This window comes from Myodes glareolus, chromosome 5 (genome assembly GCF_982192425.1).
Source record: "Myodes glareolus chromosome 5, mMyoGla1.1, whole genome shotgun sequence".
Lineage (NCBI taxonomy): Eukaryota > Metazoa > Chordata > Mammalia > Rodentia > Cricetidae > Myodes > Myodes glareolus.
In genome coordinates, this window is record NC_142030.1 from 23,940,535 (window position 1) to 23,967,130 (window position 26,596).

The 26,596-nt window shown below is 45.3% G+C and overlaps 1 protein-coding gene and 1 non-coding gene across 2 annotated transcripts; one reads left to right on the top strand and one right to left on the bottom strand.

The window, feature by feature from the left end:
• Window positions 1-3,005: 3,005 nt before the first annotated feature.
• On the top strand, window positions 3,006-3,079 carry Trnan-guu (transfer RNA asparagine (anticodon GUU)). Its single transcript has one exon. It is a non-coding gene; the product is annotated as a tRNA-Asn (tRNA).
• Window positions 3,080-5,941: 2,862 nt separating this feature from the next.
• On the bottom strand, window positions 5,942-14,097 carry Fcgr3a (Fc gamma receptor IIIa). Its single transcript, XM_048452609.3, has 6 exons — window positions 13,996-14,097; window positions 13,493-13,513; window positions 12,900-13,154; window positions 9,520-9,777; window positions 6,338-6,512; window positions 5,942-6,157 (listed from the first exon to the last, which is right to left on the bottom strand). Exons 1-6 carry the CDS (start codon window positions 14,033-14,035, stop codon window positions 6,088-6,090), a joined length of 819 nt encoding a protein of 272 aa, XP_048308566.3. The 5' UTR covers window positions 14,036-14,097; the 3' UTR covers window positions 5,942-6,087.
• Window positions 14,098-26,596: the final 12,499 nt, after the last annotated feature.

Below are 26,596 nucleotides of genomic sequence, written 5' to 3' on the forward strand. Positions count from 1 at the left end.
AAAAACTCAAGGCTTAGATTTCAAGACCTTGTCTCTCTCTAACCAAATTAGTAGGAAACGGGCAGCAACTCTTCAGTAGGTGCAGTTAGTTAGCCCTGCCTATAGCTAGGGTTCAGATGTTTTCACACTTCCTAAAACACTGTACTTCACAATGATTCCACCTATGGTGCTACACCATAGCGAGGTGGCAGCAGCGGTTAGACTTTTCAAGTCCGGAGTCCTTACCACTGCCACGCTGCAGGTACGTAGATATGGGAAACATCAGTCCACCCCTGCAGGCGACCACACAAGAACAGAAATGTCCTCTCTGAACTTAGCTGGTCCGAATGAAAATCGGGAGACTTGTCTTTTGTTTTAATGTTGGTTGTTTAAAACTACTAAGGAAAAGTTGCTTTGGGGGAAATAATTTGATTGCTTTGGCAAGACTGTTTTCTGCATTCGTACATTGGATCCATAATCGCTGAGATCCTTTTCAGTATTAAAGTCCTGCAAAACACACTCCCTCACCATGAAGAATGTGATCTGTACAGTCAGCTTTCCAAACTCAGCTCTCTGACCTCAAACTGTTCAGTCTAGTAAAGCCCCAATTTCAGCATTCGTTTTCATTGCTTTCTTGTGTTAAACGACATAACTACACCATAATTTCGTTAACAAATTTCTTATTTCTGATCATTTATGTTATTTCCAGTGGATTTTCCCCATCTTCTGGTAGGGCTCTTTCTCTCTGTCTCTCCCTTCCCCCCCTCTTTTACAGTCTCTCCCCCACCCCGTGCACGTCTGTTAATTACGTCTATTTTAAATGGTTGTTTTGAGTGTAAATGATTATATGTGTAAAAGTACCTGGTTATGTAGTATATGTTCATATGCTCATTTGAAAACAATATACATTTGTTTTTCTGTAATACATACCCCTTGCAGAAAAATGGAGAGCAAACAAATAGAAGGCACCCCACTCTCACCGTGCAGGGACTATCTGTTCATGTTTTGCTGACTATTTCTCTGGCATTTATTCTTCAAGGGCTGGGAAGCCCAGGGTCTCCTGCGCGCTCTGTGCTGAGTTATGTACTTCTCCAGCTAGCTCCCTTGGGCTTTTGGGGGTGGGGCGGGGTGGGGGTGGGGCATATTTTGAAAATAAAGTTGGGATAAAACTGCGTATTGCTAGCTTTTAGATAAGACTAATTTTTAGAGCTACCTTGGCTTCATGGTGGAGTTAGAGACGATTACAGAGTTTTTCTATACACGCATATAGACTCTCCCATTAGCTCTTGCTGGAACCAGAGTGATCTGTTTCTTACTGTTGGTGACCTCTACTGACTCATCATATGCACCCAAAGACATAGTTTCCTTAGTTCACTCAGTGTTGTACATTTCACGAGTTTGGACGGATGTATAATGATTTTTTTTAAAATCTGCTTGACTTTTTGTTTAGTATTGTTCTATTTCTACAGATATTAAATATTAGCCCAAAACATTCTCTCCATCGTTTCATTGTGTTATGCTGTAGAGCTACATCACAGTTTCTTAGTTTTGAACATTTATGCGCTTTCCAGTGTTTTCCAGCTGTCTGTGCTGTGTGGGATCTGAGTCTTTCACATGTACTGTTCACCTTGGCTACCCTAGAATTCCCCCTAGCACGTGTCCACTTCAGGAGGCAGGCAAGGATTTGAGAGGTGGTTTTGTTTTATTTTAGTTTTCAGAACTGACTTTCCCTCATGTGACTCTCCTTTCTGGGATTTACTCCTTCAACTTTTGGCTTTTAAAATATCGAGTGAAGACTCAGTATCTGTTAGCTCTACCATATAAAACCACTTATTGGAATGACACCTATAATTAGGTTAAGGCTTAATGAAACAGCGCAACGTGTAGGTAAGTCGTGGGGTGTGCTGCGTTTCCTGATATGTTGGCTTGGCATGGCACTGGAGCAACGACTGAGAGCTTACATCCCGATCCACAAACAAAACCCAGAGAAAGCTAACTGGGAATAGCCTTTTGAAATCTCGAAACCCACCCCACCAATGACACACGTCCTCCGATAAGGCCACATATCCTAATTCTTCCCAAAAAGTTCCACCAACTGGGATCAAGCACTCAAATATATGAGCTTATGGGGACCATGCTCACTTAGACCTCCACAAAGTGCCAAAACAATTTCAATGGAAAGGTCATGTAGCAATTATACATATACACACACACGCATACATGTGTGTGCGTATAATCACAAAATATAAAGATATACATACATAATTTCTGCACATAGGGTATCTATGTTTTTATGAAATCTTTGAAAATATTGACCACTTAAACTGAATCTCAATATTAACGAAAGATGCCACAGAAACATACACAAGGAGGTACTAGTGTGTGGAGGCTCCAGAGAACTCCTGAGACCTGGGCAATCCAGAAAACAGCTCATTAGACCCCAGCCCTGATGAGGACCCTTAAGCTGAAGGCAGTAGAATAACGGAATACGCCCTTTGATATTTGTTTGCAGATGTGTTATTGTTAACGTTGTTAAGTTGCAAGAATTTAAAATTTCTTGTTTCGCCTGGGTGACTCACGCTCCAGTAGACTTCAAAACCGTCGGTGTGATTTGTTATTAAGAACCCTTAGTACTTTTCGCCAGACATGCCTGGAAACGCGGTTACTATGTTAAAAATAATGGGTTAATGTATCAGTACTTAAGTACGCACATTTGCACACGTAAATTATCTAGACCAGTAACGTTTCTGAGCAAAATCAAATGAAGTCCCAAACTCAGAGATCATCCATTTTGGATTTCCTAAAGGCTCTCGGTTCGTTCATCGTCTTGCGCTCCGCTATCCTCAGGCTCGGTGGGTAGAACCCGGACCAGCTACTTATGAAACAGCCGCAGGTGCCCTTCCTTACGGTATTTACGCTAGGGTGCCGCCAGTTTCGACTTCTATTTCAAACACAAGTTTTGGCAGACGTAGACGAGCAATATATCCTTTAGTGAACTGACTTGACAACCACGTTCAGTACCACCTGTCTCTGTGGCGCAATCGGTTAGCGCGTTCGGCTGTTAACCGAAAGGTTGGTGGTTCGAGCCCACCCAGGGACGGACGGGAGTCTTTTGTGTACCTTGCATTCTAAGAATCTGTCTTACAAGGAACCCAACGCTAGCTAACCACAAGGAGCTTTGTGTCTGATGTTCTTAATGTTATGTTGTGGTTAAGAAACTCCTCGGCCTACCTGTTTTGCTTTTTCGCGGTTAAGGTTGCAGTTTCACTGTAGAAATTATATCTGAAAGCTGATTACTCTGGGAGTTTGGACGTTAATGCTAATGGTCCGAAGACTTCCTCATCTGTCCTGAGGAAACTGAGCTCCTACTTATTTCCTTGCTCCCAAATCCCTCCGTGGCTGTCACTTGTCACTCTTTACTTCCTCCTTAATCTCGGCATCATCTGCTAGGAGCACGAGGGGTTCCCTTTTTTAGTTAATTTTCAGCTCCGATAGCCGCCCCCAGAATCTGTTAACTCCGCACCCGATCGGCGTCAACTCCTTCAATACCATCTCTTTAGCTCGGACAGCAAAGTCTTAGAGCGAGTGGCCCTCAGAATCCCCCTTCTCCCTCACTGCCTCCTTTAGACCTAGTAGAACCACACCTCCTAAATTCGCAGTTTGGCTTTTAAATCGTCGCCCTGGACGTCCAACTTCTTTCTCTCTTGCCTGACAAACTTCCCTTTTCATGCTCTCACCCAGAATGAACCTTTTCTGCCGGCTTCTCCACTCTCCCGCTACCTGCTTCTTCTGCTGGCTAGAATCAGAGTTTGCGGATCCAGGATGAAACTGAGTTGTTCACGTGATCTTTTCAGCACCTACTCTCACTGCTGGCACAATGGAGGCGAGGAAGGTCAGCATATGAGACATTTTACGACCCTGGGACCTCCAACTTGGTCTTGGTTTATGTGTACACACACTCTTGCTGTAATGCGACAGGCACTCCTGAGTGACAGCACACGTATCCGGCTCCAAACAACGCTCGGAGCAAACTCAGAACCCTCCGGGCCCCAACCTGCACAGGGCTATACATACTCCATCTCTGAAAAATAACTTGTCGCCCCACCCCGGACAACAATCAAAATTAGACCGTTTCTATTATTCAAGTGTATGCTCATTAGGCCTGGATTGAAGAGCAGAAGAAATCGTCCAGCCTGAATTAGTTTGGGGTGCATGCCTTTTAGCGATCTTTTAGGGAAACTCTCTTATTTGCCATCTTATGCTTAGGCACAATAGGGAGCGCAAATGACTAAAATCAGATGATTCTGGGAAGGGACACAGAAACAGAAAAGCTGGTTTTTAATAGTCTCGGTGCCTTTTTTAATTTTTACTAAGACGACCTTGGTCAGCAGAACTGTCCTCACCTTCTGACCATTCCTTTGTGGGAACTTGTGGTCTCTTCCCTGTGCAGATCCTGAGCTACCTGTATGTGTTCACTCGGCACAACCCCGGTTATTTGCTGCTTCTTTTCAACCCTACCCCACCCCCACAATGGCCTAGAATTGACCGATGCCCTAGAACCACACATTAAGACACATGTTCTGAGACCATCCCAATTCCTGTGGAGACTCCCCTGACCAGCTCAAGCTGATGCCACACGTGCAGCTTCTTTAATAAGAAGCTCACTTCTCAGTCACTCACTTAGTCGTGACTCTTGGACGAGGAAGATAACCTTATCCCGGGCTCAGATGGTGATGTCTCCCTGGGCTGCCCTAGGCTCCCCTGTTATCTCATTCTTTTTAAGATTTATTTTATTTTATGTGTATATGTGTTCTGACTGCACACATATGCACACTATGTTTGCGTTTGGTGCCTGGTGCCAGTGAACCACCCTGAGGGTTCTGGGAATCAAGCCCAGGGCCTCTGCAAGAACAGTAAATGTCCTTAACTGACAAGTTAGCTCTCCAGCTCCTTCCCCTGCTCTTTACAATTAGAACAAAAAAATGATTTGACATGGAGCTGGAGAGATGACTCAATGGTTAAGAGCACTTCTTACAGAAGCACTGAATTCAGTGCCCAGCACGCACATGGTGGCTAATAACCACCTGTAACTCCTTTCTAGCGACTCTGACTCCCTCTTTCTGACCTCTGAAAACACCAGGCACATACATGGTGCGGATACATACAAGAAGGCAAAATACTCATACACATAAAAATAAATAAATCTAAATATATATACTGCTCTTCCAAATAAGAAGCATGGCACACCACGTCCCCGAAATCAGAACACTGAGTTCTGAAGTAACGTGAGTAGCCGGTAGCTGGCTTGTTTGTTCCTTCTGTGTCTCCTTTGGTGTGATTCTTCCTCATAGAGACCCTGGTGGTATAAGCGCTCATTATCCAATCCGAGGTAAGGTACTAAACAATCGCAGTCGACACATTTCCACTATTTAAGTGGCTGTCACCATGCAATAAAGCAGACGCTGTTCCCGGAAGCTTTCTCCAGAGTGGTTCATGCCCTTTACCAACCCACAGGCATTGCTGTCTTGTCAGGGAACGCCCCAGTTATGGCGGCAATTCTCACCCTCCACTACCTTCTTCCACCCCTTCCCACTCCCCCTGAAGCCCCTCTTCTTCTGAAAGAGTTTCCCCCTCCAACTTTCTTTTGTGCCTTGCTTGCTTGTTTCCCACTGGGTTTAATAATTTGGGTGACTTGCATGGGAACAGGTAGTAGGTTATCTAGTGGAATAAAGGGAATTTTCAGAGGCTCCACTATTGAAGAAAGGGAACCCCTCCTCCCCCAGAAATCATCAACTGGCTCTGGCCTCCCCTCCCCCAGCTCCCGGCTCTCTACCTCATCAGTTCAGGTGCTTGTCTAGGTCCCCTGGACTTCCCACACTCTGCAAGAAGCCTGGGGGCTCCCTGAAGGCAAGCAGGCCCGAGGAAGAGATGCAGACAGCTATTCCACTAGCTGTCGCAGCCATTCACGTTTCTACAGAAGTTTATTGGGAACAATTGCTAAGCATGAAAAGGGTCGCCATCCAGAGCTCAGGCTGTTGCTTCGCTCTGAGGGAATGCCTGGGATAGAAAACGTGTAAAACTCTGAAGCATCACTTTTCCGGAGGGCAGCTACGTACTCCCTGGGGCTTCACTGTCGGCTCTCGAAGATCTGAAGCTTTTCTTTTCCGCAGAGGTGGTCCTTTAGAGAAAAAAAGAAAACCGGGTTTGGGGAGGGACCTTTGTTTGTCGTGTTCCTGCTGCTCAATGCATGACGCCCGAAGTGGATGAGGTGGCGAGTCCACGGAGAGGTCCGTAGGTACTACGTCACCACTCTTACCACCCCACGAGACAAGGGCCACCCCACGAGATAAGGGCTCACTTGTCCTCGGGTTCCTTGCTCCAGTGCAACTCGGGCTCCTCATAGTCTGCCACTGACCTCCGAAGATCCCTCTGCACCGAGAAACACAGCACTGTGTCTACTGCAAACAAGAGTCCTGTCAGCAGGCAGAAAGTGATTTGAGGCCACGGCGGAGAGGTGGATGAAGATGTCGGATCTAGTAGGGGAAATAGAGAGATGAAAAAGATGACTCTCATTAAGGCAGAGATTTGGAATAAACAGGGAGGTTGACACTGCGAGACCGTGTTCCTGACGCCTGCCAGGAATCAGGTAGGGGGAATCGATGGGAGAGCCTGGGCCAGTTCTTTGTCTCCTCGCACTGAATCTCCATCCTAGTGCAACCTAAGGGGGAGCTCAGCAGGCCACACACCTGGGCACTGCTTCTGCTTGTTCGGTAGTGACACAACAGGGGATGTTTGGCAAGGTAAGCTGTCTACAGGAGTCCCGTGACAGTCGTGAAGTTGTCATATTGCTGTCGTCTAGAAAGGGGATTGATTTGTATATTTTATTTTATTTATTCTCTCTCTTTCTTCTCTCTCTCGCCTAATTTTTAAAGACAGGGTCTCATTACATAGCCCCGACTGTTCTGGAACTCACTATATAAAACCAGACTGTCTTCAAACTCAGAGATATCTACCTGCTTCTGCTTCCTGAGTGCTGCGATTAAAGATGTGCACCACCAAGTCCAGCTCAGTACTTTCCCTATTTAGACATTTTTAATTTTAATTTTACATGTATGGGAATGTCTGTGTACCAGGTTCATGTCTGGTGCTCACAGAGGCCAGAAAAGGACGTTAGGTCCCATGGAACTGGAGTTGCAATTGTGAGTCACCATGTAGGTGCTGGGACTCAAACCCAGGACCCCTGGAAGAGCAGCCAGTGCTCTTAACCACTAAGCAATCTCTCTAGCCCTGGGTTCAATATTTTTCAATTAAAAATTGCATGCACGTGGTGTGTGTGTGTGCTTGTATGCTCGTGCATTTGTGTATGCACTTGTCTCTGTGTGTGCACTTGTGTATGTATGCATGGGTATAAGTGAGTGTGTATGTGTTTGAGTGTGTGTGTGTGTGTTTGTGTGCATGCATATGGAGAGCAGAGGACAATCTTGGGTATTATCCTCAAAAATGCTGTTCACAGCTGGGTGGTGGAGGTGCATGCCTTTAATCCTAGCACTTGGGAGGCAGAGGCAGGTGAATCTCTGTGAGTTCAAGGCCAGTCAGGTCTACAGAGCTAGTTCTAGGATTGCCAGGACTACACAGAGAAACCCTGTTTTGAAAAACCAGAGAGAGAGAGAGAGAGAGAGAGAGAGAAATAAAGAAATGTTCACTTCTTTTAGACCATGTTTTGATTAGTTTTTACTGTCAATATGACACAACCCAGGTTCACAAGGAAGAGGAAACCTCAGATGAGTAATTGCCCAAGTCAGAATGTCTGTGAGAAAATGTCTTGATTGATGATTGACGTAGGAAGGCCAGCCCACTATGGCAGACAGCCCTATACAGACACCATTCCTAGGCAGATAAACTATACAGGAAAACAAGCTGAGTATGAGCCAGAGAGCAAGGGACTGTGCAGTGTTCTTCCATGGTTTCTGCTTCAGTTCCTGCTTGTGTTTCTGCTGTGACTTCCCTAAATGAGGAACTATGCTAGAAGTATAAGCTGAGATAAACCCTTTCCTCCTCCAAGTTATTTTTGGTCATGTATCACAACAATGGGAAGCAAACCACAAGTCTCTCATTGGCCTGGAGTCCACCACTTGGGTAACTGGGAGTGCCCCAGGGTCCCTGGTCTCTGCCTGCTCAGTGTTGGGATTACTGTGCTAGTTTCCTGGCATAGTTTCCTGGCTCTAGGGCTCTGCTCCAGGACCCCGTGTTTGTGATCACTTTAAGATGAACTGAGCGAGCTCCCCAGCTCTAGTTATGTTTGTTTGTTTGAAACTCTGTGGCCTGGCTGGCTTGAAACCCACCTCCAATTCACAGAGATCCACTTGCCTCTACCTCAGAGTGTTAGGGTTAAAGGCTTGTGCCAACATGCCTAGCCCAGTTTTAATCTTAATTTTTATGTATGTATGTGTCTGAGTGAATGTATTTTTATTTTTATGTATGTGTGTGTGTGTGTGTGTGTGTGTGTGTGTGTGTGTGTGTGAGTGTATGTATTTCACCACATTCATGTAGTGCCCTGGCAGGCAAAAAGAGGCATTAGAGTCCATGGAGCTGGAGCTGTATAGATGGTTGTGAGAGACCATGCGAGTGCTTGGAATTGAACTCCGGTCCTCTGCAAAAGCAGATAGTGCTCTTAACTGCTGAGCCATCTTTCCAGCCTCTTAACTTTAAATTTTGATATAGTTTTAAACTATGAACAAATTTACCTTAGTAGCATAAGGAACTCTCAAGTGTCTTTTACTTAGATTCTCTCATTGTTTACATTTGACTTTTTGTCTCATCATTTGGTCTTTCCTCTACCATCTTTTATGGTGGTTTGAAGGGAGATGGTCCCCAAAGGTTTATATATTTGAATGAGCCTACTTGTTGTTCCCTGGTTGGCAGAACTATTCTGGGGAAGATTAGTAGGTATGGTCTTGTTGGAGGAGGCATGTCACTGGCAGTGGGCTTCAAAAGCCCACACGAGGCCGAGTCTCTCATGCTCTCTGCCTGCTGTGTGGAAGATAGCTGGTGGAGAAGATATCCTTCTCAGCTGCCACTCTAGTGCCACACCTGCAGCCATGCTCCCCATCACGATGGCCACGGACTTGCCCTCTGAAACTGTGAGCAAACCTCCAACGGAATGCCTTCTTTTATAAGTGACTTTGGTCATGGTGTCTTTTCTTGGCAATATAAAAGTAACTAAGACAGCCTTTGAGAGTACGATAGGTCCTCCTTGTCTGTGCCAGATGAAGAGTAAACAAAAATTGGAAAAGGCCAGCAAAGGCTCTCGCTGCCAATCCTGACCATATTAGTTAGCTTATCAACCCTCAGGACTCAGGTGGTGCAACGAGAGAACTGAGTCCTAAAAGTTGCCTTCTGGCCTCCACAAGCTCACTGTGACATGTGCACACAGACATGCACACATATGCATACACACACACACAAATAACAGTAATAATAACAAATAATAATAATAATAAAAACCCTAGCACATTGTAAAAACTTCTGAATAGCTCTCACCTCTTACAGTGATTCTCAAGGCCTCTGAAGACTTGTTATTTCGTCCAATTATCCCCCTGCAGAAGTAGGAGCCACTGTCATTTTGTGTGGCTTTTGGAATGTATAATTCAGAATTCCGATGGAAATACTTCTTGCCTCTGCCATTCTGTAAATAGGTGACCTTATATACAGGTCTGCTTTGCCAGCTGTGGCAATTCAGCTGAATGGGGTCCCCCTCCTGGAATTCAGGCCGCTGAGTTGTTTGAAGCAACAGCCAGCCTGAAAGACAGATGGGGGTGTTAGAGGGGGGAGCAAACGCGGAGTGCAAATCTCTTCTGAAGGGGATGATCTGAACCATTCGATCCCGGATGCAATGGAAAGCCAGACTGAGAACTGTCCTACACCGCGCCTCAGAGCACACAAAGACCTTTTGTCTAAGGGAGAAAAGACACACACACATACACACACACACACACACACACACATACACACGAATGAAAAACTAAGAATGAAGGAGGTGAGAAGCAAAGTTGAGGATGTCTGCAGGGTCCCTATATGCTGGGTTCACACTTGCTTTGGCAGCTAATAAGGACTCACAGCGTTTCTAAACCAAAGGGTAAATGTTACATTTAAAAGTGGCCTTCTAGGGGCTGTAGAGATACTGCTCACTGCTCTTCCGGAGGTCCCGGGTTCAATTCCCAGCAACCACGTGGTGGCTCATAACCATCTGTATAATGCATTCCGGTACCCTCTTCTCATACATGCAGGCAGAACACTGCATACATAATAAATAATAAAAAAATGGCTTCCTAGCTGGGTGGCAGCGGCACATGCCTTTAATTCCCGGAAGGCAGAGGCAGGCATTTATCTCTGTGAGTTCGAGACCAGCCTGGTCTACAAGAGTTCGTTCCAGGACAGACTCCAAAGCTACAGAGAAACCTTGTCTCGAAAAAACCAAAACAAAACAAGAAAAAACAAAAAAAAAAAAACCTAAGTAGGAGGGTAGTGGGGGCAGGAAGAGTGGGAGACTGTGACTGAACATTGCTTTCAAGAGAGAAATGACCCTGCTCTCACATCACCTTTAGTAATCAGACTCCACAGAGAAAATGTGACACCAAGGTAGGAGGAGAGTACCTGGGGAAATAAAAACTATGTGTTGGATAAGCACTGAGAGCAGGTGCAAACACTGATGCCTGAAGATTAACAGGAGTTACTTCTTACTGATTTTTGAAATACAACCCTAATGATGTTTATAGTAAGAACAAAGCAAAAATATTTGGTGGCTTTTAAATTTGAGTGCTCAGTGCTAAACAAAATTGGTAGAACGTTTTGGTGAAGATTCTTTACCAGGAAGACTTGCCAAACAGAGGGTAATTTCTAATATTTAATAAGGTAGGTCATTTATCAGTGAAGACAGTATACAAGAAGCAGAGGCAAGAAAAACAGGAGTTTAAGACTAGCTTAGACTTCATAGAGAGTTCCAGGCAACTCTGAAATATACTGTACTTATTACTAAAGAAATGCCCCCAAATAAACAAGATTTGGTTATCAAAAACATCACAAGTCTATTTAGCTTCTTTTTTCAGCTAAGGAATGCATTTTGATTAGCATAAGATTGTGATTGTTATGGATGTAGTTTGGTGTTGGGGAATAATACTCTTTTATTAAAATAGTATGTTTATTTATTTGTTTTTTGAGACAGGGTCCCATGTAGTCGAGGCTGTCTTGAGCTTGCTTTGTACAGCCAAGGAGGTTCTCATGCCCCTTGATTCTCCTGCTCCGCCTCCTAAGAGCTGGGCTACCAGGTATGCTTTGCTACAATGGCTCGGGGAATATTCATGTTTTATCTGCCTTGCTGTGAACACAGCTAATACACCGACAGATTAATAACCTTTAGCCTTGAGATTTATTTTCTTTCCTCTTTTTAACTTTCATTTTTATTTTTAGACAGGGTCTCACTATATATCACTGGCTGTTCTGAAACTCACTATGTAGACCAGACTCACAGAGATTCTCCTGTCTCTGACTTCTGAGTGCTGGGATTAGAAGCATGAGCCACCATGCCTGATTTTTCTTTTTTTAAAAAATGTATTTGTGTGTGCATGTGTGTGTGTGTGTGCATGCCATAACACATTTGTAGAGATCAAAGGGCATCTTGCAGGAGTGGCTTCTTTCCTTCCACCCTGTTGTTTCTGGGAACTGAACTCAGGCTTAGCAGTCTTAGCAGCAAGCATCTTTACCACTGAGCCACCTCCCTAGCCCTGAGACTTGATTTTCCTGTTGCCTCCTCTCAGTAATTCACTTCGTTCACTCTTAGCCATCTCTCACCCAACAAGATAGTTAATATTCCTTCTTGAGGCTCTGCCGGGTGAGAGGCAAAGGAGCCACAAGAGCCAGCTGTTTGGGAGGCCTAATTCAATGAAACTCCACTGTAGATCCACTTCTGGGTCACCTTCTTCCCCTCTGGGCCTCTCCATCAACTCACACTGCACAGCTGTGTGTATAGAGTAAAACTGACAGCATCTGATGTGATGCCAAGGATACTGGGAAAGACCTATGCCTGAAAAAAAACCAGTCCTCTTACCGGCTTGTAATACCAGGATGCTGCTAATTGACACAGACATGTTCATCCTATGACAAATGTAGAAGAGTGTGTAGACACTCCACACAGCCGTGTTGAGAACTCTAGAGCCTCAGACCCACGGGAAGATGACAAAGTCTTCTGTAGGGGTGAGACTTAGAGGGACAGCCTGAGTGTGGATGTTGACAGTGTGTGTAGGAAATGGCCACCACAGCCCCCCACCCCCTGCGGATGCTTACGGCCTAAAGACTGTCTCTAAACCTGCCTCCTTGGCCATCTGCATACAACAAGAACCCCGTCTCCTTGTTTATCTGTATGTAGCAACCCAGACTTCTCATTCAGTTGTATGTAATAACTACACTCCCTGCTCTGCTGTATATAACAAACAAGCTACATATAACAACCACGTGAGCTCCAGCATGGTATTGGTGGGAAGATAGTACAGACAGACACTAAGTGGTGTGGTCACAGATGGTGAAAGATCTGCAATGGAGGAGATCCATTGCATTAAGTGTAATCGTTAAGATCCTAAGAAGAAACTCATCGGTCTAACTAACGAGTGTTATGGAGCATGCGCTGACCTCAGAGCACCTGCCTGTGTTGTATGTATTCTGTGAAAATGCCCATTCCTGGAATCATTCGAAGTCACCATCCTGTCTGCACCACATGACAGGTTTCGAGGCTCTGCTTAGGGCTTACTTATAGCAATAACTTTAGTTCTGCTCCCATCTGATGGGACACACATCATCTCGCTTCCTTATTAACCCAACCGCAGGGCTTTCTCCAAGTGATTCAGGGTCCTTCTTTCCCCTCAACTCACCTACATGAACTTCGAGGTTCACCGGGTCACTGAGCACCGAGAGGGCTGTCTGACACTTGTATTCTCCACTGTCCTCCACTCTGACCGTACTAATGACATAGGTGGTGTACTGGTGTGGGATGAGGCTTCCGTTATGGAACCACTTGGTAGAATTGTCCCCAGGGGAGTAGGTGGCCTGGCACCTGAGGGTCACACTGTCATCCTTGAGTACCCTGACCCATTTAGGGTCTAGGATCACCACAGCCTTTTGGAAACCTGAAGAGAGAAGGTGGAGTAAGAACTCAGTGATGAGTGGGCCCGTCACTGGCACTCCCAGGGTAAACACGGGCAGAGTGAACAAACCCACAGTGCTCTCTGGCCATCTATGACTCACTCTTAGGGTGTCTAGGCAGGGAGGCACTTGGTCCATATTTTGACCCTTTCTGTAGTTGGAGAAAAACCAGCCAGAGAGACGTAAGGCTGATCCCAGCTGTGTTAGGGAATTGCTCCTAGTCCCCAGACATGCCAGACACCACACAGTGATCCTTTCCCAGCTTTCTCTGACCTTTGTGTGTGCCACACTCAATCAGTCTAAGACCCTGAAGCAAACTCACCAGCTTGAATGCCATAGGAAACTGCAAGGGAAAAGAAAAGCATGCGTCAGGTGTTGAGCAGGGCGGCTCCCTCCCACCTGTCCTGCAGGAAACTCAAATCATAGTTTTTGGACATTGTTTCCTTTACCCTGTTCCTCATTAAAGCTGTCAGGTTAAAGGTAAAGATTGCATTTCCCTAAATCAAGCCACAGAAACCACCTTGAACCTAAGCCCCACCTGGAAAGAGAAAAAAACAAAAAGGGAAACCTGGGATGTCAGACTGGAAGACGCAAGCCTCAGGAACCACCTGGTCCTGGCTCTTTGATTTCCACCTAGGGAAATGGAGACCCAGATGGGTGAACTCACAGTCCACTCCTGATCAAGCACAGATCAAAGCCAGGGTGCTGCTTACCTAACAATCTGTCCTAGGAGTTAAATCTGGGCCTGACCTGAAAAGAGGGGAGGTCTCTGCTGAACACAGACCACCCTAAGCTTCACCTTCATCCAGACTGAGCCCCACTTACCCATGAGTAGCAGAGCTGTTGATAGTAGTCGTGCACACATGCTGCTGCACTGGGCAGAAAATGTCACCACAGATATCCGGAACCCTTAAGGGGCCTATGTGACTAGAAGAGAGGAAGTAAATAGCTTTTCCCCAACCTTCCCCAACACCCCTGCCATCACCCCCACCCCGTCTCTCTCACTAGTTTCATTTTCCAGAAATAGCCTTTGATCCCTAAAACAAAGATGAGAGAGCCCTGTGGCAGGGCAGGAGCAGGAGGGAGAGCGCCCGGAGAGGATGCCAAGAGGGACGGGCCCACTTGTTCTACGGATGTCACAGTCTAGCACCTGGGGGACACACACAGAATCTACCAGAGGTACTTTTGGCAGTCTCAGGGTACCCAGGGCCAAGAATGGGACAACATGACCTGGTGAGGGCCTTCACAGCAAGGGGCATGTCCTGGATCCCTTGGCTCTCTCCTGCCTGGTCCACAAACAGACCAGGGTCTGACTCTCTCTCTCTCTCTCTCTCTCTCTCTCTCTCTCTCTCTCTCTCTCTCTCTCTCTATATATATATATATATATATATATATGTATATATATATATACACACACACACATACATATATATATATGTATGTGTGTATGTGTTTATATTTAAAACAGTAATTTAAACTTTTTCAATTCACTAGTATCCCTTTTCAATATTATCTCAACCTACACTTTCTTTCAAAATGTCCGCCCCTGGGATATATAATCTAAAGGAGTTACCAGCTTCTTAGTGTGAATCTGACCACTAAATGATCATTGTATTGTCGTTATTGTCGTTGTTTTGAGTTTTTGAAGGCATTCACACAGGAAGGAGTGCTCTGCAAAGAGGAAACGGCGGGAGGCTGGGAGACTCACAGAGAAGTGGGCAGGCCAGGAGAGGACAAGAGCTCCTTAGACCTTGTTTTCCCCTGTATGGTCCCACTGGTTGTAGAAAGGAATCGGCCAGAATCCCAAGCATACATACTTCTCTTATGGAAAAAGCAAGATGAAGGCATGAGCTCTGAGGGCTTGGCCGCTGGTTTCGGGATGAGCCCCAAACCTTGCTGCTGCTGTCATGTGTGCAGTAAAGGACTGAAGGAAGTGGAGGTTCCCCTATTTGATACACCACTATCTTTTTTGACACCACACTCAGGGGATTATCTTTTTCTATTGAGCTTGAAGGGGGACCAGAGGTTCCAGTCCAGACCGCTTGGCTCCGTGTGTCGAACCTGTGGGGAGGCAGGACACGGTGACGGCAGGAACATGCAGCAGAGGAAGTTGCTCAGCTCACGGCAACCAATAAACAGACAGCTGAGTTAGAAGTTCTACGTTCCCTCTAATGTGGCTGTGGCTGTGCTCACCACAGTAAGTAGCTCAGAGTCACTCTGTCTTTAACCATTCTCTGGGTCTGGGCTGGTCTATAGTTCCCAAGGCCAGAGTGCAGGGCTCCTCAACAGAAAACATGGAGGGAGGAACAGGAAGTGGTAAGATTGGTTAACATCTTCTCATTCCCACCTCCTCCCTTACATAGTCACACTTTGTTCTCCCTCAACCTCCTCTTAGCAAAGCTAAGTGTTGACTCCCAGACAAAAGAAATCAAATGGCACTGTTTGGGAGGGCGGTTCCCCTGGGGGTTCCTAGGACTCTGGGCAGCAATCACCTGACTTAGGGGAGCAATTCAAACAGGGCAAGTGAGGGTTAGCAAGGGTTAAGTGGAGTAGGGGCTGCTAAGGGGGCCTGCTGACCCCTGGTTTGGGCTAAGGCCCTCTCTACTCCAGAACCATAGAGAAATCACTTCTCAGGGCTTGCTTTTGTTTTGTTTTGCTTGTGGGTAGAGCTTGTTGATTGTTGCCCGTTGCCATCCAATCCTACTCATGATCTCGCTGAAGCCCCTCCCTAACTGGCCCATCGTTTAGATGTCTAATGAAGGAGGACAGTGGGCATGATCCAGACAGTCATTAGAATGCTGTTCAATAAATTCACGTTGGGTAAAATACAGCTGAGGGTCTGGAAGTTTCAAGCTCGTTGCTACAGTGCTTTGATACCTGTCTAGAAAACCTAAAACAGGAAGAAAAAAAAAAAGATGTTGGTCAGCCTGTGTGCAGTCTCTAAGGCAAAGGGTGTGCATTCCCAGGCGCTTTCTGCACTTTCTTGGTGGCTTTCTGCTATTTGACTTGTGACATAAGGGTCCACTTTACTTTTCTTTCTTTGAGTTGTGGTTTTGTCTCTGACTCATCTTTTCTCCATGGTCCTCAAATGAAGGAAGAAGTTGTTAGTAGCAAAGGCATAGGCTAGATAGGAAAGAGAGGAGAGGGTGCGCAGGAGAAGAGAAAGGGGCCCAAGATGGATCATATCTTAGTTCTTTTTTATTGCTGTGGTAAGATACCACCATGAGCAAGGCAATTTATAAAAGAAAGGCTACTGGAGCTTGGAGCTTCATTGGGTAAGTCTATGACCTGATGGCACGATTGGCAGCAGGTGGCATGGTGCTGGAAAAGCAGCTGAGGGTTTACATCATTATCTGTAGGGAGGAGGCAGAGAGAAACACTGACAATGGCATGGACTTTTGAAACCTCAAAGCATACAGCCAGTGACATACCTCCTCCAACAAGGCCACACCCCCAATCCTTCCTAAACACTTCTACCAACTGGGGCTCAGGTATTCAAATATGTGAGCCTATAGGTACCATTCTCAATCAAACTATCACAGGCAAGCAGCATCCAGAGGGATTTTTATGAGTTCTTGTTGAGTGGTCCTTAAATGGAATGTCATTAGGGCTGTTGCTGGATTCACTTTACAGTGTTGGGTATGGTTAAAGTTCTTACAGAGAAGTGTGATGCACTTGGGATGTCTTGTACAGAATCTTTCTGTGGACACGTGATTATCTTCACCTTCAGTTTTCTCTCCTTCCTCTTTCCCCCTCATTCTTTTCCTCCTTCTCCCCTTTTTCCTTCAATGCTGTAATTAAAAAAAAAAAAACCTGTGAAGAGAAGTCACGTCATGCAACAAGGCTCACATGGGAGATTTATTGGAAGAGGGAAGAGAAGGGGAGAGAAGGGGACCGGGGGGGGGGCAGAGACCAGTTCTTGGAGACAAGAGTGGCAGAAGAGAAAAAGAAGGGAGGAAAAGAGAGAGAGAGAAAAAGAGTAAAAGAGAAAGAGGGGGGATGGGCAGGCCCACCTTTTGAAAGGAAATGTAGCAAATGTGCACAGGGGGTGCTCTTGTGGCTGCAGAGAGGATGTATCTTCTCAGAACCTCAAGGGCAGGCCAGTGCAGAAGCCTAAACACTACCATTCCTCCCTTTTGTTTATTATAAAAAGGTGAGGAGTTAGAAATGGGTAGCGGGTGAGGTGGGGAATGAGGATGCCGTGTTCTCAAGACTGCTTCATGCTGACCAGGGGGCATCACAATCTCTGGGGGTCCTGAGAAAACTGGGGTGCCGGCCACATCTTGGGGTATCTGGCTGTTTCAGTTCACTGTCCAGGCTCTGTGGAAGTGTCAGGCGTTGGCAAGATGCTGTTCGAGGTGGGTGCAAGTCGACTCCCTGGCGCTCACAAGAACTTAAAGCACCTGCTCCTTTCCCATCACCTCAGCAGCACCTGGGCACCTTCTTTCTAGCCGATTCGCCAGGACACACAGGTGTTGGTAACTGAGGGCAGTCAATAGTCAAATGTGAAACAGAACAAATTTGTACCAAACGGGTAAGGCTGTCTCCTGAGAAGGTAAGGAAAAGTGACAGGGGAGGAATCGCCAGGTCCAAATGGAAACAGGAGCTGAGTAAATAAAAAGAAAGGGAGAACTGGTGTGTGCTGAGCAAGAGGAAGCTGGCTTCTCCATCTACCCGCACATTGCAGCAAACACACAGGACATTTAGAGAGGGAGAGGAGACAGAAAAAGAAAGAGGAGAATTCTTTCATGGAGGAAAGACACAACACAGCTCCCATGAGTGAGCAGAGAAGACCCAAGGGTCTGCAGTTCCTAGCATCCCAGGAATCCAGGGATCAGACTGTGTGGGCACAAGCAGTTTCAGCATGTCATCACGCAAGAACAGGGGCCAAGGGCTCTGAGCCTGAGAGAGACACAGTCGCCTGGTACCAGAACTTCGAGAAAAGCAAGAAAGCGAGGAGAGGACTATGCTGGAGAAATGCAGCTTCACATCCAGGGGAAGGATCAGAGGTGGAAACCCTGCCAGAGACCCCACTATTGGTATTGAATGGAAGGCAAAGACATCAGCGAACAAGAAAGCAGATTTGCTGCAGGTGGAAGAGAGCGGACCAGAAAGCAGTATCTAAGGGGTATTTGGACCAGGTCTGACTGCAAAGGTGGTGGAGTTTAGAAGCCCTTAAATCGAGCTCTGAATGCAAACGTTGGAGGAATAGATGATGAAAACGTTCCCATGAGAGAGGCAGATAAGTGAGGGTCTATAATTCTGGCACCCCAGGGATTCAGAAAGGGTTGATTTCAAGATGGCACAGGCTGCCCCAGTGATTTGTCAAACACAGAGCAGGGGCAAGGGTTCTACCTAAGAGAGCCATGGTTGCCTGGTACCAGGGCTTAACGAGGCTGAAAGGTGAGAAACCATGTCCAAGAGATGAGTCTTCACTTGTGGGAAATGGTCAGAGGTGGAGAAGAGGGGACTCACCAATCATGTTGGTGTTGGATGGAGGGGCCCAGTGATCCATTAGTTGGAGAAGCGAGGCTGTCATATGAGAGGACTGGTTCCAGGGGCCCAGTACACTTCAGACTGCCGGTGGGCAGGAGGAAGTGCCAGAAGAGCCTTTCCTGGTCAGGGAACCAATGTTGTACCTTAAAAAAAATTCACAAAGAGAAGGGGCAGAGACTTGTTCTTGTCCCTGGGGACAAGAGTGACAGAAGAGAAAGGGAGAGGGTGGGGAGAGAGAGAAAAAAAAGAAAAGAGATGGCAGGTGGGCACCTTTTAAAAGGGAATGTGTAGATGGAAGTTTCTGACCTGCCTGGTTCCATCCACAGCTGTTCAGTCCCAAATAGACACACAGAGGCTTATATTAATTATAAACTGTTTGACCTATTAGCACTGCTTATTATTAACCAGCTCTTAAAACTTAAATTAACCCATAATTCTTATCTACGTTTAGTCACGTGGATTGGTGCCTTTTCTTAGTAAGGCATTTTCATCTTGCTTCCTCAGTATCTTGCCTGTGAGTGACTCTCTGCCTTTCCTCTTCCCAGAATTCTCTTAGTATATCCACCCCACCCATACTTCCTGTCTGGTTACTGGCCAATCAGCATTTTATGAAACTAATATAAATAACAAATCTTTACAGTGTCTAAGAACATTGTCTCACGGCAGGAGTGTGCATCGGGGGTGCTTTCAGTGGCTGCAGCTGAGGATGCCTCCTGTCAGGACCAAGGGCAGGCCAGTCCAGATGCCTAAACACTAACATTCAGTACTGGGATATAAAGAACAGCACGAATTATTGAGATCACAAAAGTCAGTCAGCTACAATTCCATCACACTTACAGATTCCTGGAGAGGCATCACCACCAGGCAAGAATCTCAAGTGCTCTGAGGACAGCAAGGGTGCTTTGGAAACATTACACATGCACAGAGAAGGTGATGGCTGATCCATTTAGGTGAAGGGTCTACATGGGAGAGCATGTGCTAGTTGGACCACAACAGATGAAGGAGAAGCCTAGACTTCTTGTTCATGTGACATCTATCTGCTCTCAAATGAGCCTGGGTCAAATCTCAACTCCAGCCACTTACTTAACCCGTATAGGCCTCAGTATTGATGATAAAGTGGGACTAGTAATAATAGCACTAAGGCCAAGGAGTTGTAAAGTTTAAATGTGACAATTCAGACAGAGTTGTTGCTTTGGTATGTGGAGCCTTACTTGTTGGAAGAAGATGGGCAGTTTTCTATATTCAGTTGTATTTGTCATTTTTTCTCATTACTATGACTGAAGGGTTTGTTTTGGTGTATGGTTTCATAGGACACAGTCCATCATGGCAGAGAATGTACATCTGCAGGTAGCACCACGGCCGTGGCAGCATGCAGTTGGGACTCTTTATCTATTCATGACTTGGCAGAGAAGAGGGCAAAGACAGGGGGCCTGGAAGCAGGGTGAGGCTATACACCTCCCCACAGTGAGCCAGTTTCTTCAAGTGGATAGACTTCACTTCCTAAAGGTTGTGCCACCAGCTAGGGGTCAAGGACTTGGTGACATTACACATTTAAACCGTAACCATTGCAACACAGCTGACCTCTGAAATTCTTTTAGACCTTTGTGCTTCCACATGACTCATCTCATCGTGGACTGCAAGGCCTTGGAAGGAGTGGGGTTTTCTCATCTTGCTTAATGACTTCATTCCCAATATTCAGCTCAGGGTCTGGCATCTTGTAGGGACTCACTTAGTAGCTAGGCAGGAGAGGTTAGATGGGACTTCTTGGCAGAGAGAGGAACTCGGGATGAATCTAGGGGCACGTAAGATGCCAGCGAGATGTGGAGGGAGTCGGACTTACAGAACGGAGGAGAGGTAAAGCCCCATGTGGTAGAACGTAGATAAACAGAAACAGGTTAACTTAAGTTATAAGAGCTAGCTGGGAATAAGCCTAAGCTAAAAGCCAAGCTTTCATAATTAATAATAAGTTTCTAATTATTTTCAGGCTGGGTGTCCCAAAAGAAAATCAGACTACAGAAAACTGTATTTTTAAAATTTTTTTATATGTATGGGTGTTTTGTTTACAGGTTTATCTTTGCTCTCTCTGTGTGTAATGCCAGTAGAGGTCAGAAGAGGGAGTCCCTTGGAACCAGAGCTAGAGATGGTTATGAGCTGCCATGTGGGTGCTGGGAGCTGAACCCAGGTTTTCTTCTAGAGCAACTGTGCTCTTAACTACTGAGCCATCTCCCCAGCCCCCTAACTAAATATGTTTTTGAAAATAAAAAACATTGTCATATTTAAAAAGCACTCTAATCACCTGAAAAGTGAGATACAGGGCAGAGAGATTAAGAACAGGGAAGAGCCAGATTATGACAACTATCTATTTGAAATTTAGGCTTCATATTGTAAAGGTCTTCTGTTTTGCCACTCATGGTGGCACGTCTTTAGTCCCAGCACTTAGGAGGCAGAGGCATGCAGATCTCTGTGGGTTCAAGACCAGCCTGGTCTACACAGTGAGTTATAGAACAGACAGGGCTACCTAGAGAGACCCTGTCTCAACGAATGAACAAACGAACAAACAAACACAAAAGATCTTTCTGTTCTAAAATATGCATTTGTAGAACGTAAGAGAGGTGCCAAGAAGGTAGTTTTGACAAGACTTGAGTACCTGATTGTCTGTAGGAGGTGATGGAGAGGGAGATCCTAGGTGAGGCTCAACTTTTTCCTTCTTCTTGATTAGGAGGGTAGTAGTGTCTTCCATGGATACGAGAGATGCAAGAGGAGCAGGAAGCTTTGCAAAGGGGGATTGTGTTCTCAGCTTCTGTTTGTTGCTGCGTGGAAGGCAGTTGTGGCGATTTCAGGTGATGACACCAAGAAATCAGTGCGACGTGAAGCCCTGAACCCTGGAAGGCAGATTAGGATCAACGACACAGTTTAGGAGGCACACGTGTTTGATGTTCTGAACTTTAGACAAGAGTTTGGGTTCTTTCCCAAGACAACATGCACATGCACTCTCTTTCCCCTCTAATTTAAGAAGATCCACGCTGACCCCTGCAGAAATCCTAGGAAGATAACATGTAGCTCAGTTGCAGAGTGCTTGCTAGCATGTTAGCCTCCCAGCATTATAGGGGAAAGAAGGACTCACAATAGAGTATGGGTAAGATCTACAGCATCCCTATACCCAACTAAAATGAATATCTGGGGAGAGAAGGGGAGGGCAGCGAGGGGAAAGAAGGTGGGGTTGAGGAGGAGAAAGAGGCAGTCAAAGAGAGAAACTTGGCACAAATATTCACATCCTGTGAAAAGAAAGGACAGTTGACAAAGGAATTTGGGCATAAGAAGTCCAAAAAGAGAAAGTAGGAAGGTCATTAATAAGTGAGTGGTCCATAAAATTGGAAAGGGCACATGGGATTTCATCAGTGTTATGATTGAGGAACTAGCAATGGCCCAATGTCGGTCAGAGTTCAAGGACAGGAGCTTGATAGTTTTGGCTGAGAATTAAGAAGAGGAGGGACCTTTTAGTTCCTACTCCCTTTTAGGATCTCCGTCAGGAAGGAGTTCGGGACATTTGTCCTGGTTGTGCTCTTTGTCCTTCTTCCTGTGAACATTTCATTCTCTTCTGGGGAAGTCCCACTGCTCAGTGTTAAAAAGTGGCAACTGCTTTCTACCACAGAAACTAAAGGGGTCAGGTCCTTCATTGCTCCATTTTGGGGCAGTGTTATGGACTAAAGTGTATCTTCCCCAAAGCCATATATAAAAGTTGACGTGTTGAGACTCTTGTACCAGGGACAGGGCTTTAAAGTGGCTGGTCATTAAATTAAAGCAAAGTCATTAAGATGGGTCCTACTACAACATGATCAGTATAAGAAGGAATCTAGAAGGCTGGAGAGATGGGTCAATGGTTAAGAGCACTGGCTGTTCTATCACGGAAACTGGGTTCAAGCCCCAGGACTAACATGGCAATTCACAGCCTCTCTGACTACCTTGAATGGCAGTGGAAATGGGCCCTATGGGTCCTATGGCTTATAGCATTTCTAAAGCTGTTTAGTAGAATGGGAAATAGTAAGTGAGATTATATTGGACTTCAGTGATATCATCCAAGCTAGGAAATCATGAAGGGGTCTTTAGAATAGGCCAGGCCTAGAATTTCAATAATTTACTATTTAAAGACTTAAAAAAGAGTGTGTGTGTGTGTTGGGGAGGGGTATTTGCACATGTGTGCAGGGTGCAGGTGCCTGTGGAGGCTAGAAGGTTGCACTGGATCCCTAGAGTTGGAGTTACAGGTGGTTTGAGCCACCCAGTGTAGGTGCTGGGACCTGAACTGTGGTCCTCTGGAAGAGCAGGGCTGTTAGAACCACTCTGAGACTTAGTGTCTTTTTTTTTAAATATTTATTTATTATGTATACAATATACAATATTCTCTCTGTATGCCTGCAGGGCAGAAGAGGGCACCAGACCCCATTACAGATGGTTGTGAGCCACCATGTGGTTGCTGGGAATTGAACTCATGACCTTTGGAAGAACAGACAATGCTCTTAACCTCTGAGCCATCTCTCCAGCCCGAGACTTAGTGTCTTAACAGTGCAATAACTTCAACGTGAGAAACAAAGATCCTTACTTCATCGCCTGAGCACTGGGGAGTCAGTCACAAAAGCAGTCACCATGCATAACCAGAGACTAAAATCTTACACATCATCCAGGTCTAAACTCTCCCTCTAGAATTTATATTTGTTTGTTTCTCAACCCAAACCTTGTGGAGGTCCATTTCTATGTTTTAAATTTTGCTTCTTTTAAAGCTTATAAGGTGCATGACCTTGAAGGAAAACTGGCTGTTAATAATTTTCTCTTCTATACTTCTGGTTTGAAGAGCCTGGAAGATTTTGGGTCAAGGGTGGTGTGGTGTAGCCATTAGCAGAAGTCTAGTGATTTCTGTTCATTTGTAGCTGGACCTAAGCTGGTTTGAGGCACCTTTGAGATAATTTTTGTTGATTCTTTTGTCAAGACATGGTTTCATTGTGTAGCTCTGACTGTCCTGGAACTCGCTTTGTAGACCAGACTGGCCCCAAACTCACAGAGATCCATTCCCCATGTAGAAGTTTGCCTGAGACAGAACAGCAAGGGGACTCTCTTAGCTTAGTTTTAGAGCAATACTAGCATGTATAGGAAACATGGATTTGTTGGATTCAAATCTATATTAATTTCAGTGTTCTTTCCAATCCATCAATTCTGTAACTCAGTTGACTCAACAGAATCGGATTCATTTCCTATCTTCCTCCTTCCTAGAACAATCTTGATTTTATTCATTAGTCTATTTTATCTCCATCTGGAGGGGTGGATCCTCACTGATCTAAGACCCTTGGGGAATGTCAGGTTGCTCTGACTTTTACTAGTCATTTGGAAGAAAGGTGGACGTTGTCTTAATCAGACCAGCTGAGTAGAAGGGCAGGCTGTGTCTGGGAGAGAATATCTTTCTTCTACTGGGCATGAAGAAGGGTCACTTTTTGTTTCAAAGTCTGCTGGCAGTTTTTGTGAAGACCCCGAGGCTGCGTTCGTGATGACACACACCTGTGTTCCTAGCACTTGGGCAGATCATGAGTTCAGGCCAGTCCGCACTATATAGTGAGAGTATGCCTCCCAAAGTCAAGGGCTTGAGGTGTCAATGAGTGATAGAACATTTGCAGGCACTTAGCCTGGGACTTTGAAGACAAGAAGACTAAGGTCAAAGGCAAAAAAAAAAAAAAAAAAAATAAAAAAAATCAATGATCGGCAAATGGAGGAGTAGATGTGTTTTTGGTGACACTGTGAGCTGAGGCACCCGGTTCAGACATCTTCAGTTTCAGTTTAAAGTACATCTCCTGATAGCTCAAGTAGCTCTAAGTCTGGGCTGTTGCCATAGCTGAAAGATCCCATGGGATATATAGACGTTCCCGATTCAAAGGCTAGGAAACTCTCTGATTTTTTTTTTTTAAGAGGGTCTCACCCCATAGCCCAGTTGGCCTTGAGTTCATAGGGATCTTCTGATTTTAGCCTGTTCAGTGCTAAATCCAAGGCATGAGCCATGCATGACCCCTTGGCAAAGCTCTGTTTTGGGAGGGAACTAATGATGACTGGGGAGGAGGGGCAGTTAGTGAAGTAGAGTGAATCCTGACCTAGAGGCCAGGAACTCTAGATCTGGCTGTTCAAGTCAGGTGAGGAGTTCAGTCTGACCAGATTTCATTGTTTATATCTGTAAAATGAGGAAGTGCTCCGTGTGTTTGCTAAAATGCCCCTCTGGTTACAGGTCTTCATATACTGGCCAAGATGATCTTAATTCACTGTGGTCTTTTTCCTGAGCCTCCCAAGAACAGGCACTACAAGGCATGCTTCTTCACCCATCCAATTTTATGTCTTAACAAATATCAACTAGAGGAAAGATGATTCCCCCACCAGCTCACAAAGAAATGAACAATTAATGTTTACAGAAAGACAAAAATTTAATTGTCATATCTTGTTGAAACAAGGTCTCACTATGTAGCTCAGGCTAACCGCCAACTTGAGATACCCCTGCTCAACTTCCCCAGATTGGGATTATGGACATGCACCACTTCACTTATCTTTAATTGTCTTTTAATCAAATAGTCTACTTGCTTACTTTAATTCTCAAAGCAAAATATGTAAGCATAAAGTTATATAAAATAATTACTAGAATCATTTAATAAAACAATACTCACTTTACATGTCTGGTAAGCAAGGAAATAGGAAATTGGCAGTATAAAAGGAAGAAGAAGGTAGTTAGAGACATGAAGTTACTATTTATTTTTCTATTAGATGTCTATGGTTGTTTTGCATCCATGTATGGATGTACACCAGGTACATGTACTGCCCATGCAGTCCAGGGGGGAGCATCACATGCCTCAGAACTGGAGTTACAGACAGTTGTTAGTAGCCATGTGGAGGCTAGGAATCAAATCCTAGTCTTCTCTTAACTACTGAGCCATCATCTTTCCAGTCCCAGAGACATGGAGTTATTAAATGGGGTGAAAGGTAGAAAAGAACCCCTGGAGGAGGGAGTTAAAAAGACAGATGCCACTAGATATGGTGGCACATGCCTTTAATCCCAGCGCTCAGGAGACAGAGGTAAGGGGATCTCTGTGAAGTCGAAGTCAACCTGGTCCACACAGGTGAATTCCAGGAGAGCTAGGCTGACTGCTAGAGCCTGTGTGGCTCCAGCACAGATAACTATTTTCCCTAACTGAACTGGTACAGAGGCGCAAGGAATAACCAGACACAGCTTACACCATCATCACGGAAAAGGCATTTCAGGCTTCTTCCTCCTGAAGATCTCTCGTTTATTCTCCAAACATCTTTTATACCAATACATAAACTGGGCGGGAAAATACATCAGCATTCTGTCTCCTAGACAACCAGGTGAATGGCCTTTTGTCACCTCTGCATCTACCTGTCTGCTGAGTATGCTAGCTGTCAGGTAGGCTTGAATTAGCATCTCTATAAGGTATCCTCCAAATTACAAAGAAAGGAGCAACAAACTTCCCGACTTTTGTTAGGCAGAGACAGCTTGTCTGCAGAGCTGTGTGACCTCTGGTGGGCCTCTATGGCTTCAGTGTCTGGCAGCCACCATATAGAAATGTGGGCCTACAGGTGACATAACAAAACTCTGTCTCAAAGGAAAAAAAAAAAAGGACAGATGCTGGAAAAAAATGAAAGAACGCATCAAGTTCAATAACATAGAGTCTTAGAAACAGAAAGAAAAGTCATGCAGAGTTAGGCATACACAGAGTGGTCCAGACACAGCTATGCCTAGAGACCGAAAAGCAGTCATGGGAACCAGCTGAGAACAACTTTCACAAACAGGACAAGACAGAAGTAAGAGGAGAAAATGGTGTGAAATTTAAATATATATTGTGGTGTGACCTTAAACCGTAGCTTATTTACTTTGCCTGTGGGTATTCAA

Bases quoted from the DNA above. Each gene is read 5' to 3' on its own strand.
- Fcgr3a (XM_048452609.3), bottom strand. From the start codon at position 14,035: ATGTGTGCACGACTACTATCAACAGCTCTGCTACTCATGG. The intron at 13,155-13,492 runs GTGAGTTTGCTT...TTCTCTCTTCAG, and splicing joins TTCCTATGGCATTCAAGCTG to GTTTCCAAAAGGCTGTGGTG. The intron at 6,513-9,519 runs GTGAGAGCTATT...TTCCCCTACTAG, and splicing joins CTTGAGAATCACTGTAAGAG to ATCCGACATCTTCATCCACC.